The sequence below is a fragment of the Halyomorpha halys genome, unplaced genomic scaffold, assembly GCF_000696795.3.
Source record: "Halyomorpha halys isolate HHAL.00 unplaced genomic scaffold, Hhal_1.1 Scaffold994.1, whole genome shotgun sequence".
Lineage (NCBI taxonomy): Eukaryota > Metazoa > Arthropoda > Insecta > Hemiptera > Pentatomidae > Halyomorpha > Halyomorpha halys.
Genome location: NW_027115041.1, coordinates 399,513 through 422,577, shown reverse-complemented (window position 1 = coordinate 422,577; position 23,065 = coordinate 399,513). Strand labels below are relative to the sequence as shown.

The 23,065-nt window shown below is 29.9% G+C and overlaps 1 protein-coding gene across 1 annotated transcript in view; it reads right to left on the bottom strand.

The window, feature by feature from the left end:
• LOC106687665 (homeobox protein Nkx-2.2a) overlaps positions 1-23,065 on the bottom strand; it is a 56,595-nt gene that overhangs the window by 14,126 nt on the left and 19,404 nt on the right. Inside the window, exons 2-3 of the mRNA XM_014431677.2 lie at positions 3,389-3,516; positions 3,013-3,132 (exon numbers count right to left, since the gene is read on the bottom strand). Of these exons, the coding sequence (XP_014287163.1) occupies positions 3,013-3,132; positions 3,389-3,516 (248 nt within the window). The remainder of the gene's footprint in view (positions 1-3,012; positions 3,133-3,388; positions 3,517-23,065) is intronic.

Here is a 23,065-nt window from a genome sequence, read left to right as displayed (position 1 = left end):
ATTTAACTACAAACAGAAGTATCAAGGAAGACAGTGCCGAACGCCTATTAGAGATAGACGGATGATTCAGAGCTCCAATAAAGCGAGTGATTCGCCACACCCGAAGAGATAGCTCGCAGCTAGCCTAACCATTAGCCGTAGGATCGCCGTTAGCCACCGTACTATTAGCTGCCCAGATTACGGCTAAGGAGGGGTTCCCTCGCGCTCCCCGATAACATGTCTATAAACACTAGCTAAGTCCCTTTTAATTCGCTCTACACGTGTTCTGGATTTATTACAACGCCTCGATATATCAATCACCAGTTTCGAATTAGTTGTAGGCGGGTCGTTGGCAGGAATGGTGGAGGGAGGATTTTAATTTAATTTCGAAAGCAGATTGCATCTGGACTTAGGAATTAATATGTCATAGAGCTGGTGGATTTAGCGTAGCTTATTGGTTTAGATTTCATATTGACCGTATAATGTGATATCTTTATGATTTTTTCGAGCCCTTAATCCCATCACATAGAAAATCAAAACTTGAATGTTATCAAATAAAGATGTAATGAAAACTAACAGTTATAAGACGAGTACGAATGAAGGCGGTTTTACATTAACCCTCACGGCACGTGTCAGGCAACTATTCTGTAATGAATTTATCAGGAAGTATCTTACTACTATGTTAGTGTGAATATATATTAAATATTGCAATAGGCTGTGCAGAATATTTTTTCTGCCCTTTGGAAATAGGACTTTCTAACAGTAGGAAGTATTACAAGCATAAATAGTAGTACATTTTAAATGGATTGAAATATTACAGTCTCAAAGTAAAAAGATTTTTATAAATAGGATCTATAAGGCTCTAAAACAGTTCTCAAAGAAAAACTTATATTGTGATTACACTATTTATATTGAACCAACATTTCGCCCCACCTTGCAGGGCTAACAGACTGGACGTCAGGGCGAAAGTTCAATAGTTTTTCTTTGACCTTACCCAGACGATCGTCATTTTTTTTAATAATACTCGGTGCGAAATGATTACAAATCGAGATATAAAATATAATTGATCTCTATTATCTAAATTATTTTTAAAACTAATTGCATTGGGGCTAACTATAATTGTCACTATTTTTGTTTAATGTTGACTCTTTGAGTTCGTCTTAACTGAGTGAAATATCTTTAATCGTTCAAAGTTAGGACCATTTTTTTTTTTAAGAACTAATTTTAATAACCTTTATATAAAATAGTTTAATTATTATAATCATACATTATATTAATTCTATGATTATTCAAAAATAGAAATAATGTTGGTCGAGAAACTAATGAAACATTAGATCTCAATATGAATAATTGTTTAGCCAAGAATACAAGATCTATATTATAATAAAAAATTAAAACTATTTCATTTTATTTAATTTTTTATGTTTAGCAGTTTAGCTACCTTGATTTTCGGTAATCAAAGCGATGATTTAATAGTTTTCACCTGAAGTATTAATAACTCATTTTTATGCAAGGATATATATTTAAAAATAAATAATTATTCTTTATTTAAAATAAAAAAGAGATATCTAGCATTAATAACATTTATAAATCAAAATATAAATAAGCTTTTATTTCATAAATGACATAATGATTTCTGAAACCCATATCATTATCGCAACCAAGTTAGACGAAATCCTCAAACAATGGAGATACTTAAAATAATCTTCCACTCGACAAATGCCGTTGAAGAGGCGAGGTGTCATAAATCAATAAAACTGTTTTTGAGCCAAAAAGGAGCTGATTTAGGATTAATGTTTATACAATATAATTACTGAGTTTTAGCAATGAGATGGGGATAACGGCTCGAGTACCTCAAGAGTGCCTACTCCTCCAATAGATTATCTCTCGGATTAGATTAAATATCATGCTCTTCAATCTTTCTTTAATTTAAGCTAGAATACGAAAAAAAAATCTGGCGGATATTATTGTTATATGTTTAATAGCTTGTATATTATTGTTATAGGATATTATTGTTATAGTTTAATCTATAGCTCGTTACTATACCCGTATATGTTTTCCAATGTATTAATGGTAATTGGAAAGAAAGATTTTCATTTGCGTATTAAATGTTGGGATAAAAAATAAAATAAAAAAATATTTCGTAAATAATATATTTTTAAAAAAATTATAAATCAATAATTGAGTAAAAATCAAATAAAAAAAAAACTCCAAATCTGCATGCAATAAGCTCTGATAAAACATTTTTAATTAGATGAATTTCGGAAAAAAAAAATTCCATTCGAAATTTTATTTTTTTATTTATTAACCTTTTGAAAGATTTTTTCTAACTTATCTGATAAACCTTTACGCACAGAATGCATTTAGGATTTTAAACATGCATTGTTAAATGAAGATTTTAATTATTATTCTGGTTTACTATTATAACAGGCAGTCTTATTTCTTATTTATGTATATTGAAGCTTTCGGTGTCTAGCACCTATAATCAATTAATCTTTATTTAACAATTTTAGAATAATTTATTATATACACATAATCACAAAATTAAATTACAATTTTATATTTTTTGTCTTGCAAATTAACATTAATTATGCATTTTATTTTGTCCCCTGTATTCAAGGGTTATTATTGATAATTTATTATATTATTGATAATTTGCAAGACAACATATATAACACTGTAATTTTATTTTATGGTAATGTTTTGTATTAACGTATTCTGAAATTGTTAAATACAGATGCATATGGGTGCTAGACACCGAAAACTTCAATATGCATAAATAAAAAATGAGGCTGCCTGAAATTAGTAAACTTGAATAATAGTAATTATTATAATAGTCCACGGACAAAAAATTAAAACAATTTTAAATTAATGTGGGCTAAAGTTGATAATTAGGAATCTCTATATTAAGGATGTTCAATTCGTTTTAGTTTTTAAATACGAGAAATAGTATAAATCTGAAATCCACTTTATTGTGTTGATTATTTAAATAATTTTGATTAAAATGCAGAATAATTCGTATTATAAACTCACCTCTGAGCTCAGTGATGGAGTTACTCCACTGGTGGTGCAGCGCTTCCAGCGGGGTGGTGGGGTGGTTGAACAGAATGCTCTGGGCACCGTTGAGGGTGTGCAGGCTTGTCATTTCACTACCTGAATACATCAATAATCATTAAAAGATGTTTGAGTTTATTAATATTTTATAAAATATTATTTCAATATTAATAAACTACAAAGTGTACTATTAACATGTAAACATTAAACAAGAAATAAATTAGGGTATCCCAGAAACAAATTACTTTTACTTAAGGCATTTTTCATTTAATTTTTTTTATTTTTTAAATAATCAATTAATATTTGAATATTTAATTATTACTTAATAAATTATCACTATGTCAACAGTACTAACCTGGAGGAGCATGAAGCACGGTTCCATCATGGTGACCTGCTTTAGCATGCTCGTTGAGGTCCAAGATGTCCACGATGTGGAAACCTGAAGATCTACCGGCCGGCGGCATTTTGATTGAGTCCAAAAGCCTGTAAGGAAATAAATAAAATCTTATTTAATTTAAATAATAAATATAATAAAATAAAATCATAAAAAAAAAATTATTAGGTAATGTTAGTGAATAATAATATTTCCAAAATTATTTCGCTATAGCCCAGCAGGACTGTGACTTGAATTAAAAACACTGATTAAGTAATGGAATTTTTGATAAGTTTGAACAGCCTAATTGAGCTAAAAAGGATTATTGTCAACGAATTCTGACCAATGTTCTAATTACTTTGTTTATTTGGCGATTATATGATCTAAATAACATTAATTTGGAGTAAAAAAAATAAATAAGGCGTTTGTTGGTAAACAGAAATTTCGAATCTTTATTCCGAAAGACATGTGACGCCGAAGGCACGTGACGCAATCGGAACATTTCAATCTCAGGCCTTTAACTCCACTTAATTCTTCGGGATTGTTCTGCTAGTGAAAGGAGATAGCATTAATTCCAAATATCGTGATGACAGATTAAACGGGAAAAAAACAAGGGAATAAACCGATCCAGAAGGAATTAAATACGAGTGGAGTGTTTGCAACTAGAGTGGCAGCACTCGAACGGCAGTATCTGCGGCTACCGGGTGGTTCGAGTGCCTCTCCAACAGCTGCGGGTTCGTGGATATCGCAGGATTAGAGTGGCAAATTCCATCATCTCCGAACCCGTTATTGTCTTCCTTGTTCCAGCTGTTCTGGATTCCGAAAGGGCTGAGCTATGATATTTTATTAAATTATTTGATAAACAATTTCGTATTTGGAGTTCAATCATACATATAATAACATTTTTTTAGATATAGAAATATCCAATTTATAGCTTATTCCGCAAATAAGGCTGTTCAATCGTATACGAGTTTTGAAAATAAATTTCATCAGTAATAATTACACATACTTAATTAACTATTACTGTTAAAATGTGTAAATTAAGTATGAACGTTAAGAATAATCTTACAAATAGACTAACGTACAATTTTCAGTAAAATTTTAAAAACACTATAAAAATAGTAAACAAAGAAGTTCTTTAACATACATAATGCTTCATTTTTATATTTTCACTAAAGTTATCTCTCAGAGAAATTGTGATGTATAACATACTGTAAATTAAATAATGGGAATTTTCAATAAATATTCTAATTCTAAACAAACTATATATATCTAGCAAAATGATCTAAACATTACTAACTAATAAAAATGTAAAAATAAGTTAAAACACTGTATTTCAGAATTAAAATTTATTTGTGATATAGATTGTATGGTTTATTTTTCACGAATTTTATCAATGATTTTTTTAAAATTTCATCAAAACAATAAATTTAAACATCATATTATTTGATTGATTGGTATTATAGTATTTATTACATTGCACAGATAATTTACAGACATTGCATTGTCCTCGGAAAATTCCAAGTAAGATAAAATTTGCAAATGAAATGAAAATGTCAATTAAATTGCTCCGGAATAACCGATAGAAATAATTTTATATCGCACTTTTTAGACACAATAAATCATTCACGTCTAGCAATAAAGCAAAAATAGACTGTTGAGTAACAATATCCGACATGTAATTTAGGATTGTAAATAGAATCCCAGGTTTTAGCCTATCAGGCGTTATCATTAAGATTAGTAGCAACAAACACGAATGTAAAAACTGAGTTACTACCAACTAGTGTAAAAACTGAACGCTTTATGTCATACCGTACATTTATAAAATAAACATTACCATTGATAAATAAATAACGTTCAAATAATTTACAATATATAAATATGTACCAGGCTGTAATAAATCAGATAACATTTATTTTTAATTTTCAAATTATATTTAAAAAAAAAAAAATTAAAATTAAAATAACCCGTCTCTCTATGCACGTTGGTAAAATTCTTAATATAAGAAAGAATTAATTTCTTGGAAACAGTAATCGACAAGGTTGGAACATAAATATAAACTTGATCAAACTAAAAAATTAAATTATTTAAAATATTTTGGTTTAATTTAAGCAATGTTTTGTTTAATACAACGGTTTCAAACTACCTTTTGAAAAACAATTGTTTTCACAATTTTTATTGGATGTTAAAAATTTATATAGAACGAAGGCACCGAATATTCAGAAACAACTGAAATATTAAAATGACATGATATTAATTTGAATGAAAAATCAACACCAATTCGGCAAATATTATATTTGATTTTGTTATATCTAATAATAATTATTAGAAAAAGAAATGTTTTGACACAGTAAGTGTTACCAAAATGTATGGGCAATAAATAGATTAAACCATTAATAAAAAAGTAAAATGACAATTGTTTTTATCAAAATTTTAAATTCATCAAATACATTTATGTTATTAAAACTTGCAGGTACAGATGAAAGTAATAAACATATCCCAGTAATTTCATATTACACAATCCATAATATTAAAGCAGTTAAATGCTAATTTCACGACACTAATTTATATGTTTATGCAAATTTCTCTAAAGGAAAAAATATTTTAACTATTATTACATAGGTTTAAAATTTATATATAATAATATCACCGTTAAAAACAGAATTATGTAATACTTTTGAGGTGATTTTTGTTCGAAAGATCAGTGTGAATAAAATAAAACAACTATTAATCACAAACAACTGAAATAAAGCAGGGTTTAGTATTTCTCCTTGAGGAACACTCGAGAAACCAGCTATAACGAATCTTAATTCCTTAAGGGCAGAAACAGTAACTTACAGTTAGCTGAGAGACTTGGCAGGAGGAAGATGTGAACTGCACGAAGAGACGAGCTAGACTAAAGGACGCCACCCTACTGCAGAGGCATATCACCCTGACTGGACCCTTGTTACCTGAGACCGCTCTGTACCTGGGCAGGCGTGAGAGTCAGGTCACTCTGAGGATTAGCACCTGACCAGTTCTGAGTAGGAGTCATTTCACTCTTCAGGTACTATTTATCGGAGTCACGTACTCTTGATCGCCTCTCATTAGTACTCCATTGTAGTAGTCGAGTGCCGATGGGAATTAGCCCCGGGAGGTGGTCGCTTTCTCTATTATCTTTTGTGGGTGCTCGGTGGGACAGGAATTTGGAGGGCATATAGAAGTCGTTAGGTTTGTAACATTGGAGTGCTTCAAGTTTATCGAAGTTGTAAATACTCCATTCAATATATGTCATACCATAAGAAATCGAATCGCTATCGAAAGAACGATCGCTCTTACCGCAATACTTATAGAGAATAGTGGAAAGCGGGAGTTCACTGTTTTTTGGCAATTAATAGGAACAACACTATACTCAATTCAATTATTCAGTACATAATGCTAATTTCTAAAACTGCTATAAAATTCTTCTATATGAAACTGGAATGTATTTAAAAAATGCCTTTTTAGAAAAAAAAATTAATGTTAAAATTCATGAAAAACTGTTCGTGAGTTCTTTAAACAGAGGTACACATTAAGTTTAATAGTTCTTCAAAACATCTAATGAACAATCAATTTACAACCTCACCACAGATCTGGTTTAAAATTAGTTAAACAAATGGTGTCAAATGGATACGTAAAAAGTATGAAAGAAAACTATCTTTTGTGGTTTTCGACGATTTAAACGAAAAATCGTTTTAGTTTGTAAATACATATAAGAATCTATCCTTGCAATTTATGTTTCCTCGACTGGCCAGGGAGACTAAAATGACTCATGACGATTAAGCCTTTATTACAATAGCTGGAAATTGGATTCTTTACAAAACTAAATTCTGAAACGATATTTTATCGTAAATCTTCAAAACTGTAAAAACTAATTTTTCTCCTCGTTTTTTTGTGACGCGTCGTGTAAAAAAAAAATTTTAAAAAAGATTCAGAGTCCAGATATGAATTTGTCTTAAAATCTGATTCGAACATCGGAAATTCTAGAGTTAAGTACGTTGGAGAAGAATCAGAAAGGACCACATGCCGCTGTTATGACCCAACGAAATCAAATTCAAATTCAAAAATTGTAGAAATGAGAAGGGTAAATAACTATACTGGATATTCTTTATATAATATGTTGAATACACATATGTTGCATTGAGAACCAGATCTATTTGTTTCCTTTTTGTTAGTCATGTTGATTATACGTAACATTAATGATTAACTCATTGATTTCTGTGGACAACTGTTCTAAATCAGTAGTTTATTTTTTATTTGAACCTTAACATGGACATTATTATCTTGTACTTAGATGTTTCAGTATATTTTGTAGTAGTGTTTAATTTTTTACAAACAAAGCTCGGTTTAAGAAGATAGAAAATCTTTTTAAATCGCTATCTTAAGAAGCCTAGTACCATAGAAAACATTCTGGAAGCAGATAATTGTATAATTAGAAAATAATGGATGTATGGTGGCTAACATGGATGTTGTACCTTTCGGTAACCAAACTCTTAATCGTATATTTTCATAGAAACTATGTAAAAATATAACGCAATTGTTACTATAAATCCTTCTTATGTCATCGTTTTAATGTCCTCTACCACAACCACTCGTTCCCACCCTCTTTTACTTTCGGTCATAAAAAAGCTTCTGCCCCACGAGAGACCCTCCCTTCTTTTGGACGTAGGTACAAAATCGTTTGGAGAAAAAAATGACCCTGTGATGGCCTGATACATATTTCCTGTCATCAATCACACTACTTTAGCTCACCTGAGTCACTAAAATCTTCTACAATATTGTATATACATATCTTCATAATTCATCATAATTTTCTAGATGAAAGGGTCCATAATATAAGTCCAGTCCTTAAAATTCCGAGTTATGTATGCTCCCTGAGAATCCTCTAAAAGAAAAAACAATTCTGGGTACTCTCAACAATTTAGTGGGTATTTTGGAATTGGTATTGGTAAATGGAGGGGGGAAGGAGGGGAACTAGACCGGTAAGTGGGCCTAGAAGTCCTTTTTGGAAACTTTCCTCTAGTGCCTACTTTTAAGTTGCCGTTACTTAACTAACCAAGGCGAGAAGGAGTATCAAGATTCATTACTCTAGATAAATAAATATTAACTGTCCCAGATGGTAAATGAACCCACAACGTTCCGAAACGAGTGCTCTGGGACCTGTGCCCGTCGCGTCCCTACAATAACCTAGCTAGTTGATGTTCATGTTCATAATAATACATGTCAATCGCACAAACTATTAATTATCGCAGTTAGTACGTAAATTATCATTAATAATGCATAGATTTAGTTTTATTATAAATAAAACAAACATATTAAACATACTTACACCTATTCAAATTTATCCGACACATTAACTATTTTCTGATCCAACAAACCATTTAAATCGTTCAATTAATGAATTTAGTTTTTATGATATAATTGATGCCTGGTTTCCATTTGTAAAAACATAGATATAAATTATGTGACATAGAATAAAGGCCTGACAATAAGTATTTCCTCAAAAGAATTGAATAAAATTAAAGAGCTGGTGAAGGATTCAACAGGAATTATCTTGAATTTTTTATGATTCAATGAAAACTAAAATAAATATCTATTGTAATTAATTATTATGCTTTTTAACCTATTATTACCATTAATTTTATTTTACCACTTCACTGTGTTTTTCACGTCTTAATGTATTTGAATTTTAATCCAATTTCTCAATAAAATGTTTCTCTCTTTTTGATAATGGAATATTTTTAAAAAAGTCCTCTGTGCTAACAAATAAAGCATGAAGAATTGTCAGTTTAAATATGTAATTTATCTATTGTGGTATATCTAGTTTGTTTTAATGGACTCTAATTTGTAAAATTCTTTTGAAAAGCATCCTAATTTCATATTTTTCAAAACAAAAATCACATTCCTTGACGGAAAAGGTGATAAAATTTTATTTTGAAATACATACTACCTACTCAGCAGAGAGGTCATCTGACTAATTTTTTTCTCCGGTGTCTATAAATCAGTCTTCATGAATATATTTGATGACTTTACCTTATTAAAAATCAATGGGAAGTATCAAATCCTCAAAACAAAAATCATAAAACAGGTTCATGAATTTATCCTTCCACATAAAGTATACAGCCCAATGTGCTTAATTTAACAAGGATGCTAAATCCATACACATCATATAATGTTGGGCTGATAGACCTGACCGAACATTCATGCGGTTGAAGGTTTATTAGTTTTGCAAATTAGTTGATTTATTCAGGATTAAGCTCTCTTCAGAGGAATGGTTTAATAAAATCGAAGCAGCTTATCGTAGCATATTTACTTCATTTTTTAACAAGGATAAAAATATTCACTTGAATACAGAGTGTTCTTGATGTAATTCTTTAAGTGAGGTCCACTACTATTATTCAGTTCCACTAACGTCTGTGATAGTCCTTCGATTCTTAGATTTATTTAAAAAGAAAATATTTTTGGTGGATTCTTCTATAGAAAAAAATAAAATTCAAAATAATGGAACTGGAAGATTGTTTCTTCAATCATCAAGGTAATGAAAGGCATGTTGGTTAGTTATTGAGGGTACTGAGATGTCCCTTATTTCAAAATACATCTACCAACAGCACCTTACAACTAAGTCAAATATGCTTTTAGGAAAATTTTTGGATTTACTAATTTGTAAAAAGTATTATTACGAAATATTATATCAACTAATTATTTAAGAGTAAAGTATTTAATTCTGTGTTAAAAATTAAATAATAATTAAGTGTTAAAAAAAATAGTTTTAATTCTTTACCATTTGTTGTTTTTAGATTTTTTGGTATCTTATTCCATGTCTATATGAACTCAATTGTGCTTAATTTTAAGCAGGCAAATATTAAACTATTAAACTGTTCAATTTTATCAGCCACTGTTGACTTCTGCAAGATAAATTTGGATTTTTTGAAATTAAAATAATTCATTTGAGACATGGTAGTTAGATGGCTTTTCAAAGTAAGTAGGTTATTCATATTTCGGGTAAACGTAGATAGGATATACATATAGATTATAGGTACACATACATGTATACATCTATCATAACTTAAATTATAAAAAGTCGCATATGCATAAACTGAATTTTTTTGGAAGACAAAAAACTAAATTAGTTTCTTTTTTTTTTTTCTAGTGCAGCGTATATAACAAAAATATAAGTATAGAGTCAAATAACTTTTTTTTAATTTGTTTTTCTAAAGTATGGAGTTATTTATTAGACATAGAACCTTTGCCGATTTGAACAATGATATGAAGAATTTATTTAGAATTCATATTATATATAAGAATTTGATTCAGTTTGTGAAGGTTATTTTATAGTAAAATCATTTAAATAGTTTAAAATATTGAGAGATGTTTTACCAGGTGGTGAAACTAGGTACAAGAGAAAACGAAACATAGGAATCGAACCATGGCATGTCAAATTCTTTAAATCATGTTTCAACCTGTTGAAGTTGCATTCTGACCACTATGAGAACCACAGTAACCGTCAGGATATAAAACCACGAAGATACGATTAATGTAGTAGAAAAATTGAAACAGAGATGAGAAAGAACTTGTCTATTTGTGATCCGATTATAAACGAGCTGAGCAGGTAGAGCCGAGTCCTTTGTGACAGCACAGCGGGGCACTGCCGCAGCCACAAACACTCCCTGTGAGGGAGGTGCCCTGCAGTCTGGAGAGTCGACTTTGTCGCCGTAGTACTACGCCAGGGCATTCTTATGAATGGGGGAGGACTTATGAATGAAGCGTCCTGCGGTGCCTCTTCAATAGCCAACTTCCGGCCCTTTACCTGCCCTTAACTGGCCGTGAAATAGCCACAGAATAAGAGCCAGGTACCTGCTTCGACCTCCTAGTCCAGGTCGGAAGTGCCTTGTGAGGAACTGGTCCGGAGGTGATGGAAGATCCGTAGCGGTACGTTCCACACAGGATACAGGATACAGGATGGGTTATGAAGAAGGCGTTGATCGCTCTGTCACAATAGTAGAGGACAATGCTTCTCATGTTGGCCCTTTCAAAAGCAGTTTGCGACCTACACGTTTTTCATTGGTGCACCGCTGTGACCCTTGAAAACGCTTCTTGTAGTCCATTTAACAACTCAAGAGAAATATTACAAACGAATTAAATGTTATTTAACATATGAAATAGAATCCCGAAAGATCTATGAATATGGTTTACATTTTACTACAACATGTTAAAAAACAACCATTTGATCAATAATCCCTTTCAAATTATTTTTATTAATTATTATCAATTATTAATATTATCAATTAACAATATGTCAATATATTATCAATTATTAATATTGATTCTTGGTCTATATTCTGAGTTTTTTTTAATAGTATCTATACCTATAAGATCAGTAGTAATAAACCTTTTTTTCTTTGTTCTCTTTAAAATATAAAATATCTAATATAAATTAATATTAAATTATATTTTAGTATGTAAATATGGTTAAATATTTTTTTAATGGAAAAACACTGCATATGTTTATTTAATTATGTGTCTGTAAAAAATTCAACAAATTCGAATGATCACTGAAACACTATTCTGTATTTACCATAAATGTTAACTTTCTCTAATAACCCAAATAATTAAAAATATATGATAAAATGGTTTATTATCTGTGGTCTATTTCGTTTAAGATTTATAAAGAAAGTTAAAAAAAAATAATTTTTAAATTATAATCCACTACACTACGGTGTGCGAAAATATACAGAATTAGTTCCATGTTTGGTTGTAGTGTGTGTATACAAATTTGTTTAGTATAAATATTTGTTTCGCATACGCATAATGTGATAAAGAAAGCTCAATAGAGAAGGCGTACAGATCCACTAAGGAACTTCATTGGTAGCGTAGGCAATACAAAAGCCATTACTAGTTTTTTAGTTGCAAAAAGGAAGAATTGCGGTACCACAGACATCTAGAAGATCTCATTGAGGGAGTAAATCACTAAAAAAGCAACAACAAAAATTCTGTATGCAGAGATTTATGCATGAAGCAATAGAGTTGCTGAGATTGGTTTCGAGTACGCTTTTTTTTCTTTTTGAATCATTCATTTAAATACCAGGGACAAAAACTAAATATTATAAATTTCAATAATGAAGAAAAGTATGCCGCCTCCGATTTTACATCGGAACTTTCATCAGCTGTAGAAGATATACATAGATATTATGATATTCGTGAACACGGACGAGGCAACCCTAGCCTGGAAGAAGGAAGCTCTGCGGCATCGATCAGGCGGGGGTAGCTCTGAGGAAATGGGAACCGGAAACTGGCCATGAGATCTCCATTAGGGCCCACCACTTTTTCATAATTGATTTATTCCTCTTTGTCATATCTGCCTAGCTTCCTCTCCCTTTATCTCCCTGGGCGCTCTCATTTCTAGTTCAGATTTTGCTGTTATTCATGGAAAACTGGATAATAGTTCAGAGTTAATCACAATTATAAGTTTTCTTTTATATATTTCTTTTTTGACATACCGTAAATCAAAGAGTTTTTCAATTCTTAATACAGTTGAATCCCTGTCTGATTCTCACTTTCAAATCTCCAACATTATCTATACGAAGTCAAGATTGGAGGTTCACTTCTCACTTAACCTACTCAGACCATTTTGTTTTAAGTTTCTTTTTCTGTGCCTTTCTTTCGGTATCAACTTCTACCTATGAGGCATAGGTTCAATTACAGGGTTACACGAAATTGGGTTTACTTAAACTTTAAAGTCGTCCACAACATAGCGTACTATAAAAGTGTCAAAGTTACGAATTTAATAACTTAAGTATTATGAAAATTATACTATACCTAATAGTATAATAGATGATATGAATTTATGTAATAGATTTTTTTTCTTGGATAACATTCCACAGCTCTTATTATTTATTTTATTATCTTTTATAGCTCTTACTCCATAATATTATTAATATACATATACATACTGTTTGGGGTTTGTTAAAGTGGTTATTGAAATGTTTTAAATTTAGGAAATAATTTAATAAAAGAAATTATTGGGACAAAGGCAATTAGCCGGCATTAATGAATTTAAGGAAAGAAAAGGAATACAGACAGAATAAGGAATCCTTGAGAATGACCTGAGAGGTCGAAACGTCGGATGTTAAAAAGAATAAAGTTGAGAGAAAAGAGATCAAAATTGTTTAAAAAGAAACTAAACCACTCTCAAACAACTATAATAATAAAAAATAAATTTAATATACATGTTGGAATCATGGTGTTAGACAAAAAGAAAGTAATAAATAGCTTTTAAGAGCTGATTAATTACAAAATTTTAATTATTTGCAAAATTGGACGTCTTTAATGGAGAGCTGGAGGGTTTTTCCTCCCCTCCTCCAATAATTTTAGAAATAAAAAATTGAGCATTATTAACAACACTCAGAGAACATTATTCAAACAGGTTATTTGTCCACGAAATTGCTTATAAACTCTATTTAAACAGGCCAGATTCCAAAAATGTTTAGGAAAAGAGGAAATTTCTGGGAAAATTTAAAAATTCGTTGTTGAGAAAATTTAGATTTTGCTCCTCCCACCAATAATATCAAACTCCTGCTAGTTTGTCACATCCTTATCCCAAGCTATTCAAATAATTTAAGAGCAAATTATAGTACGATTAATTTATAATAGATGTTTTTTTAAAACGTTAATTATAGGCTAATGATATTGCCAATATTCACTCAAATTGTTATTTAAATTTATATACTGAAACTCTTTAAATATTTATTTTTTTTAATTGTACATAAATTGATTTATAAGTTTAGTTAATATGGATTACATTTAATGGGTAATTTCTAGCCTCCACGGGTCTCTGAGGTTTTTTCACGAAAGAGAGAATTCCGTAGATAGCACTGTGATCAACGGACCGGCCTGCTGTACATATTTTGATATTAAAATTTGAAATATATATTATGGGGAAAATTATTTTAGGATTTAGTTCAACGTATGAGCATCGGCACAAGTTTTAAAAAAATAGATCTTACACCAAAACTACTTGATTGGCCTTAAAAGAACAGTTCCATGTATCTTGAATTGCGGATATCAGACTGCGATGATTCAATTTTATTGCTCAATCAATAAAGGAGATAAATACTGAAGAACAAAGCATTATAGTTCTCCAAACCAATATATTATTTCTACTTCTAATTCCTCTATTTTCTAATGCAAATTGCGGTTAACGTATAATCGAGATGAAAATTAAAATAATTAATTAGTTTCTAAAATTAAAGCAATGTTTGGTAAAGAAACACAACTTTAAGATTTCTAATGGATGAAAAAATAGTCATAACAGTAATTTTGAAACTATAGTAAACAAAATATTTGTTTTATTGTTATTTAAATTTCGCCAATATTAATTTTTAAAATTGAGTTCAATGATTTAAAAATTATTAATCGTGGATATTACGGATGGATGGATATTATTAGATTAAAATTCAAATAGAACTTCAAAATTTCAGAGGAGTTGAAGAAATAGATTATTATTAAGTGAATAAACATTAAGGGAAAGAAATATGAATATTTAATAGTATAATAATAATAAAAAAGGGAAAAAATCATACAACAGAGTTAAAAAAGCAGGCAATATTATTACCTACAATATATAGCGAAATATACGCTAAGATACTAACTAGTGTATTGTACATGTATCTGGTTCGGTTACCTATTGTTATTGTATCCATTGACGACGAGCAACCCCAGGTGTCCAAAAGGACACCATTTGTCTATTTTTTGTCTATCTCTTCATTCACCTAAGGTAAGTATATAAAATTGTATTCTAAACAACACTAACAAGAACAATAAAACTAATTGAAAGAATCCGAAATCAAGTTCAATACCAAAACTTTCTGTATTTACACGGTCCAGATCGTATAAGGTACCTGAGAAAAAAAATAGGTCAGAATTAGAACAAAAAATTGGGTACACCCTGCTGGTCATTTTAGTTGGGACAGAAAGCATGGAGACCCCATATCCATAAATAAAGTGTTAGTACCTTTTTACCCAATTGCTTAAAATTGATATTCATATAATTCATAAAATATTCATGGGGGAGACAGTGGTAAAAGTGATTTCATAACTTACGGAATCTTTAGGAAATTGTATGGTCAGTGTCGCTTAACCCGCTGAATTCTCGATTTTCCACGTTTACATAATTTTTTTTTCGATTTGTTGATTTTAGTAATCTCTTCAGCTAAGACGTGGTTCTCACCTCAACAAAATTCGGATTCTAAGACTGCATTTGAAGAGGAAAAATTATATAATTTTCCAAAAAGCCATTTGTAAAAAAAATTAAATTAGTTCTTTTGGAGTTCTATCAATGGGTAGATTCTCCACATGTTTGTATCATGTCATAATATCACTTACAACAAATTTACTTGATGTGTATATATGTATACAGTTGTAAAAAAGTTTTTTGTCTACTTTCCTGAAAGCGACGTTCCGTTTTTGTACATTTATACTCACTTAATACAATTGATAATATTTTTTTTGTTCTACAAAAAAAATCTATTTGTATAAAAAAACCTAGAAATACATGCAGAGCAAAAAGGTCATACAGTAATGTTTTTCTTAAATCACTTTTTTTTTTTTCTTGGCCCCTAGGGCTCTGGCAAGAAGTCTGGAATACTTATCTAATATTTTTTGACCTAGTATTACCAAAAAAAGTCCATACATTATTATCCATTTTATAATGACAAAATTATGACTGCTATTTAAGCCTGTCTATTGTAATAACAATAGATATTTAGCTTCACCTAATATTATCCTGGGACTTTTGAAATTTTCATTTTTTTAGTATGTCTATGAGCTGTACGGTATTGGAGCTCACTTCTTACTGACACAATGTTGAAGGAAAACTGTTTATGACTTCATTCCTGCCAACCTTAGGCTAATATTTCAGCTAAAGTAATGTCTAAGTATCAGATTAAAAAAAAAAACTATTTGGACTGATCATAACTCTCCTGCTTGTTATTTTATGAAAATTGCCGTAGACAATTTAAAGTATTATAAATTATCACAAAGCATGTTTTTAAATCTAGACTAGTGGTCACCAGAGATACCGCAATACCAATTTCTAAAAATATTAAAAACATTAAAATAAAATAGCATATACAGAGAATTTCAGCATTTACCCCTGTTTTTTAAGTGTTTCCTAATCATTAAACTACTCTAAGGATAATTTTACTGCAATGTTTTTTAGCTCAACATAGGTGTCAACATTCTTTTAGCCCAACAATAGTGCCGCGACTTTTTTTAGCCCTAGAAGGGTGCCATGCCGAACAATGTCTGCCAATCGCTATAATAGACCCTGAAAGCGGTGGAAATGTGGTATTTCTAAATAAATTAAAATGACTGTAAAGAAAATCTATTGAATGTGAGAAGAAATCTTAATTTTAGATAATTGATTCCTATATACAAAATCCAAAATAAAAAAAAAATAGAATAATAATTCATGAATAGACTGTTCATTAATTTTTAAATCCCTTGCTATTTAAATCGTTATCTTATCGTAAAATTGGGATGAATGGTAATTATATTGATATTTTTTTATCACCATCTGGTACAACATATCTGGCAGCCTAATCTTCAAGAACGTGGTCTGACAAAATATTTCCTAGAAAGGTGACAACACCACAGAGGCCCCAAATGTGGTTGATGGACTATCATAAGATATATGACGCAGCTAACAGCCCGCGACCAGATGCGTCGTAGCTCGCCGATAAAGTGTCGACAGCCACTGAGACCAGTTTTTTTTTCTGCCAGTGACCCTACTTCAGGACACGGAGGACTCCTGAATAGCGACATGCTGGTCCAATTTAGTTCGTGAATTACGTGGGAACTGGAGGACATCACTGGCCACATGTTGCGGGACACTGCCAAGACCTAGGAATGCAAATATACTGTCCCTGTCCTAACATTCTCTATTGCAATACTCTGTCCTTATTTTATTGATTGAAAATTATCAATAGTAAGATCATTACTAACTATAAAATAATAATTATTTTCCTCGAATTACAGTCTCCAAGAGGTCACAATAAGAACTTCCGAACAGAATTTTAAAAACGTAATAACTGAGCACCTTGATTCGAGGGCCCCATGTACTTGCATTGTGCTTCGAATCCCAAATGGATCAGCCAATATTTATTTGGCCTTATAAATGAATCTTGACATCCCCAATCTGGGGGTTTCATTGGACTTGAGTCCTCCTTAAATAAAAAAAAAATCTTGAGAACAAATAACTACTTTAAATAATATTTTACTGAATGTTGTTAAAAAATGTATAATGTAATGTGTAGAAGACCATAAAAAATACTGTGTTAAATGTAAGATATCTCATAAGATTTCCAAAACAACTCCTTAGCCGCAACAAAATTGATCAGGGGCATCATAAGGTAATTTATTTTGTAAACGGTGAGAAATTGAGATCAAGGGAGCAAATGCTATGTACAATCAAGAAAAAGTTTAATGAACTTGTCAACAAGAAAAACTTTGAAAGTCTGAGTACTACCTTCTAAGTAAGACCGAAATCATTACATAGTTTTAAATTATATCATCAACGAAAAATTAAATATTAATGGTTTATGATTTTGCTTTTTATCAATCTAATTTTTTTTTCTTATGGTGCTTAGAAAGAAGTTGTTCAGTGGATAAGGCACTGGACCCCAAACTCTACCTGATGTCTCAAGTCTGGTTCCGTGGCAGGAAACTCTAACTTATTTATTGTTTTACATGATTCGTGGATGAATTTTAGTGTGCTTCCCAAAACAAAATCGGCACCTACGAAGTGTTTACCTGGTCCTTCATTGGTTTGGTGGATAAAACAAGTACCCGCGGGTTTGACCACAGTACTTCCTAGTAGAAATTGATGACCGAGGAAAAAAAATACGTCCTTGCCATTTATTGAACCTGAGTTACTTAATTTATGGGTTGTTATTCACTCGTTTATTTATTTATTTATACCCTACTGCAGTGATCTTTGCTAACTTTTTCCAAATCCTCCTCCGATCACTTTAGTGGCCAGGAATACTAAATCTCTAATAAAAATGATTTGCAAATAGGAAAGGCTTGTTCCTAACCTGTTCGGAACTAATTAAAAAATATTTCTTAGATCAAAACAGCTATATTTCACTATATTTAATACAGCTCTTCCTTGTTTACAAAAAGATATTCTACTTTAAAATAGTGTCAAAACTTGAAATTTAAAAAATGTATATATATAGATATATATTAAGTGTAAAAATATATATATGTATATATTAGATTTTATGAACCTACTCCAATATGGCACTAGCAAAAATTAAAATTGTTGGAATTTTGAACTTTAACCTCAATTATTTAAAAAAACTAGTGATTTTATAATGACGTATTAAAAGTTTACTTTTTAAATTGTTTAAGTTTTCAAATTTAATTTCCATTTCCTCGACATGTTTTATTTAAAAATTGGTTTAAAACAACTCATATTTGGGACCATGAAGTTAAAACACGGCTTATTAACTTTATTTTGTTGACAAAAATGCCCTTAAACATTATTATTTTCCAAACTTAAATTCACAAATTTACCATGAAATATTGACAATTTATAAGTTCAACAATTCTTATTTCAAGCTAGGGCTTAATAAATATTTTTAATTTAATTTATTGTAATGTTTACAAATATGAGATGTAACGGGCATCTTGTTGGAACTGTTTCTCTAAAGTTTATTTTGGTCTATACTTCTCTTCAACTTATGATAAGAGCATTGTACCAATTCGAGATTAAGTTAAGAAATGTTATTGTTTTTTAAATAAAGATAAAACGTTACACAAATTCTGAGTATAAATAAATTATTAATTAGGATTTCGAATTTTATAATTTTTGGAATTGTGGTTCTTAAAATCGACAATATATTCATTCAAGTAAAAAAATATATAGATATAAGAAATACATGGTCTTCAAATAAATTATTTCGGTCAATATGATGTCAGGAAGATTGATACTGTTATTTAAGTTTAAATAAAACTACTATTTTTATTTTTATCTACAGATGTCCGAATGAGAATTAAAATAGTAAGCTTTGGGAAAGAGAATTAATAGATACACTTGCCGGACTTATTTTCCCACTTATACCAGTAAGTGCTAGTTAAACCCTTGTGAGTATCTATTAGATCACTGTCTTTAATAACGACATGATTCTCCGAAGCCATTATGATGATCAGAATCATTTATACCTCTAACAGGAGAAGACATTTACATACAACACCTGCCCGATTAGTAGAGAGGTTATTAGATGCGGATGAACTCCTATATGATATCGATCACACAAATAGACCGACATATGGTGAGCTTGGAATGCTAACTACTTAGGGATAGTCACCTGATTTTAAAAGCTTGCAAAATTATCCCTAAAATTGAAATATTTTAAAAAAATTAGAGACGTAAACGTATTTATTGACGGTAATATCAAAGGTTAACAATATTTTAACAATACTATCTATAATACAATAATAGATAATTAAATTGAAAATAAAGATTTTCATAAATGAGGTACTCGATCCTAAAAAGTGGTATTTGAGACTTGTTATGTACTGAAAATTTTGGCTTCACCAGATTCCTTAGGGCTTATTAAATCGATTTTTGAAAGAATTTTCAGACAATTTGTACTTTTAAAGAATAATGTTGGTATTTGGTAATTGGCTCCTGGCTTAGGGAAAATTTATAGTTAAGAAACATTTTGATACTGTTAAACTATTTTTTTTTTTAAGTTATCAAGTTTAACGACCGAATGCCTCGGATTATTAAGTCCTCAAAATATATAATTGTTAAAAATAATATCGTTGATGAACTTCATAGATGTTGTAACTGCTTATTTCTAATCTGTAAAAATGAAGTATATTTATAAGTCCCGAAACAGTTTTATACCTACTATGAGTTCTTGTCACACTCAAATGACTTAAATTTCAGAATTTGAAGGCTTTCAGATCTCAATTCCTAACAACTTAGTCAGAAATCGTAGGACCGAACCCTTCTCTCAAGATTTTACTTTTGTACGACAACTCTAATAAAAGTGATTTAAAACTAAGTTTCCAAACTCCGACGGTGGTAAGTTGGTGGATTGGTAGACTCGACGAGTCGAATTTTAGAGTTTCCGACACGGACCTCTCAAAGGAACGTATAGGTTTCTGCGTTTCAAATTCCTACAATTTAACGTTTTTTGGATAATGCAAGAATAAAAAGTTACATCGGAATTCTGGCGATAGACATCTTAGTGCCATTGTTGCTATGCGATACTTGATGTTACTGAATTAGAACTCTCGGAAGAAATACTATTAATATACTGGAAGTAATATTAGTAAATTTCGTTCGGAAATATTGTTCTTAATGATCGACAACTTAACATTTTTGAATCTTTTAAATCTGCCACTGAGACTCTGACTCATTTCATTTCATGTTACAAACACAAATATGTCAAAATAGTTTTTAACAAATTTTAAATATAACAGTACCAACTATTGAAAATGTATCAATCGAAATAAAATTTATATAAATAATTGATATAAGTGATTTTAGCCATTCTGTTCTTACCATTATTAATATTCATTGCAAAATAAGAAATTATTTACATTAACTTCAAATGCTCTTAAATTGTTGGAAATGCTTTTGACTGACTAGTTTTAACGAATAATACTAGTATTCTATACTAAAAACTTCCTAGAACTTCTAAATTGTTCTTTTATCACTTTAACAACATTCAATGGCTCATATATAATTTTTTTGGGAGATATAAACAATAAAATGATAATTTTGATTTATTAGTATATTTTTTATCTTTTATAATTAAATAGGGAAACGTATTTACTTCAATTGGAAGAAACTCGAACTTATTGTTTGTAATATTTTGCAAAAAAAAAAAATTCTACAACTACTAAATAAAATCCTATAACTCTGTTCATATTACAATGTTTATCAGTACCAAAACTGTTACTTTTTTATCCAAGATGAATGCATACAAAGTGTGCTGAAACGTTTGAACACTCTTATAAACAGTAATTTATTTCATTTGCTTATTGCATCACCGTCATCGTCTAAGCTAATCACAAAATATTTTATAAGTACAGAGTACCAAATAAATTGTGAAAATATATCATTATAATTACAAGCAATAATATAAAAATAAACAGTACTTAAACTTAAAACGCTAGTTAAGCCGATACAAGTAATAGCCCTTGTTTAAGAGCTTCATGCTCCGGGAATAACATTGCATATCGCGATCAATGTGATACAATGCTTATTTAAATAATGAATTAGTAATATTTTAAACAGTAAGGGAAGCTAATCTTTCTTTATTACTCCACTGGATCAATTACACAATTATTTATACTTTTCATTATCGGAGAAACAATAATTCTTTATGTTTATTAAAACCCTGGAATAAATATGCATGGTATATTTAAAGAGTCGAAACACTAATGGTTGTGGTTCACGAACATGAAGAGCTATAATTTACAGATGAAAGGTTTTAATCCTTGGAATTATTTACAGGTCACGTGGAATGAAACAAGTCCCGGCCGAAGAATATGTTGTGTTTAACATAAGCAATGTTGGTAGAATCTACTCACATAACATATCGAGGTTATGAATTAAATGGTAAACATGATGGTATTTAAAGTTCTTTGAAATTTATCCCCATTATTCTGCGTTAAGACAATCCAAAAGCCTACATATTGGAGAACAGAAATATTTTTCTTGGTGCAAAGACAATAATAAATAACCAAATAAGTATATAATTAATTATGAAAGAGTTAATTTTGTATAAACATTCAAATATTGATTTTTTGGGGTTTTATAAAAATTTAGTTTGTTTTTGACTGTTGACAATGTGAGATGTAGTCGCTGCAAAAGATATCTTTAACAACTTATAATGCTGTAATTATTGAATGATTGTAAATAAATATTAAAGATAAACTATGCGAAAAAAATTCGAAATAATATAAATTAACAAAAATTAATATAAAAAATATAATTAAAGAACAAATATTGATAGAAATTAATAATTAAATTACTATAGAAAATAGTTAACTTTTATGGTTCCATATGAGACATATATTAAAATAATTACCCATTTATAATCAAACATTAAACAGATTAAGTGAGATTAGAATTTAAATAGTTCTTTAATTCATTTTATTTGCGTTGAACAACTGAGGCTGTAAATAGGAAATTATTGTATTGAGTTATGAGTAGTTGATAGTTGTGAGACCTAACTGAAGAACTTTAGTTAAACTTTACCATTTTTTCTTAATTGTACAAATTTATCAAAGAAACATGTCCGTTCAAAGGAACATATCCACTTGTATTTGTGCATAAAAGGAGTTAAACTCCAAAACAGTTTTAAGTAAACCGAAACTCAAAAGTTTGGGCTTTTACACCATTTTTAAGTTTATTCAAGTGCTTTATACTACAGTAAACAACCTGTACTACACCGTACTTTATGAAAAAAAAAATGTTTAAACTCTGTTTTGGCCCTACCTCATTTCATTTCATGTTACAAATACAAATGTACATGATAGCTTAAATAAATTGTAAATATAACTATCTAGTATTGAAAATTGATTAATCAAAATAAAGATATTGGAAAATAATTTAAG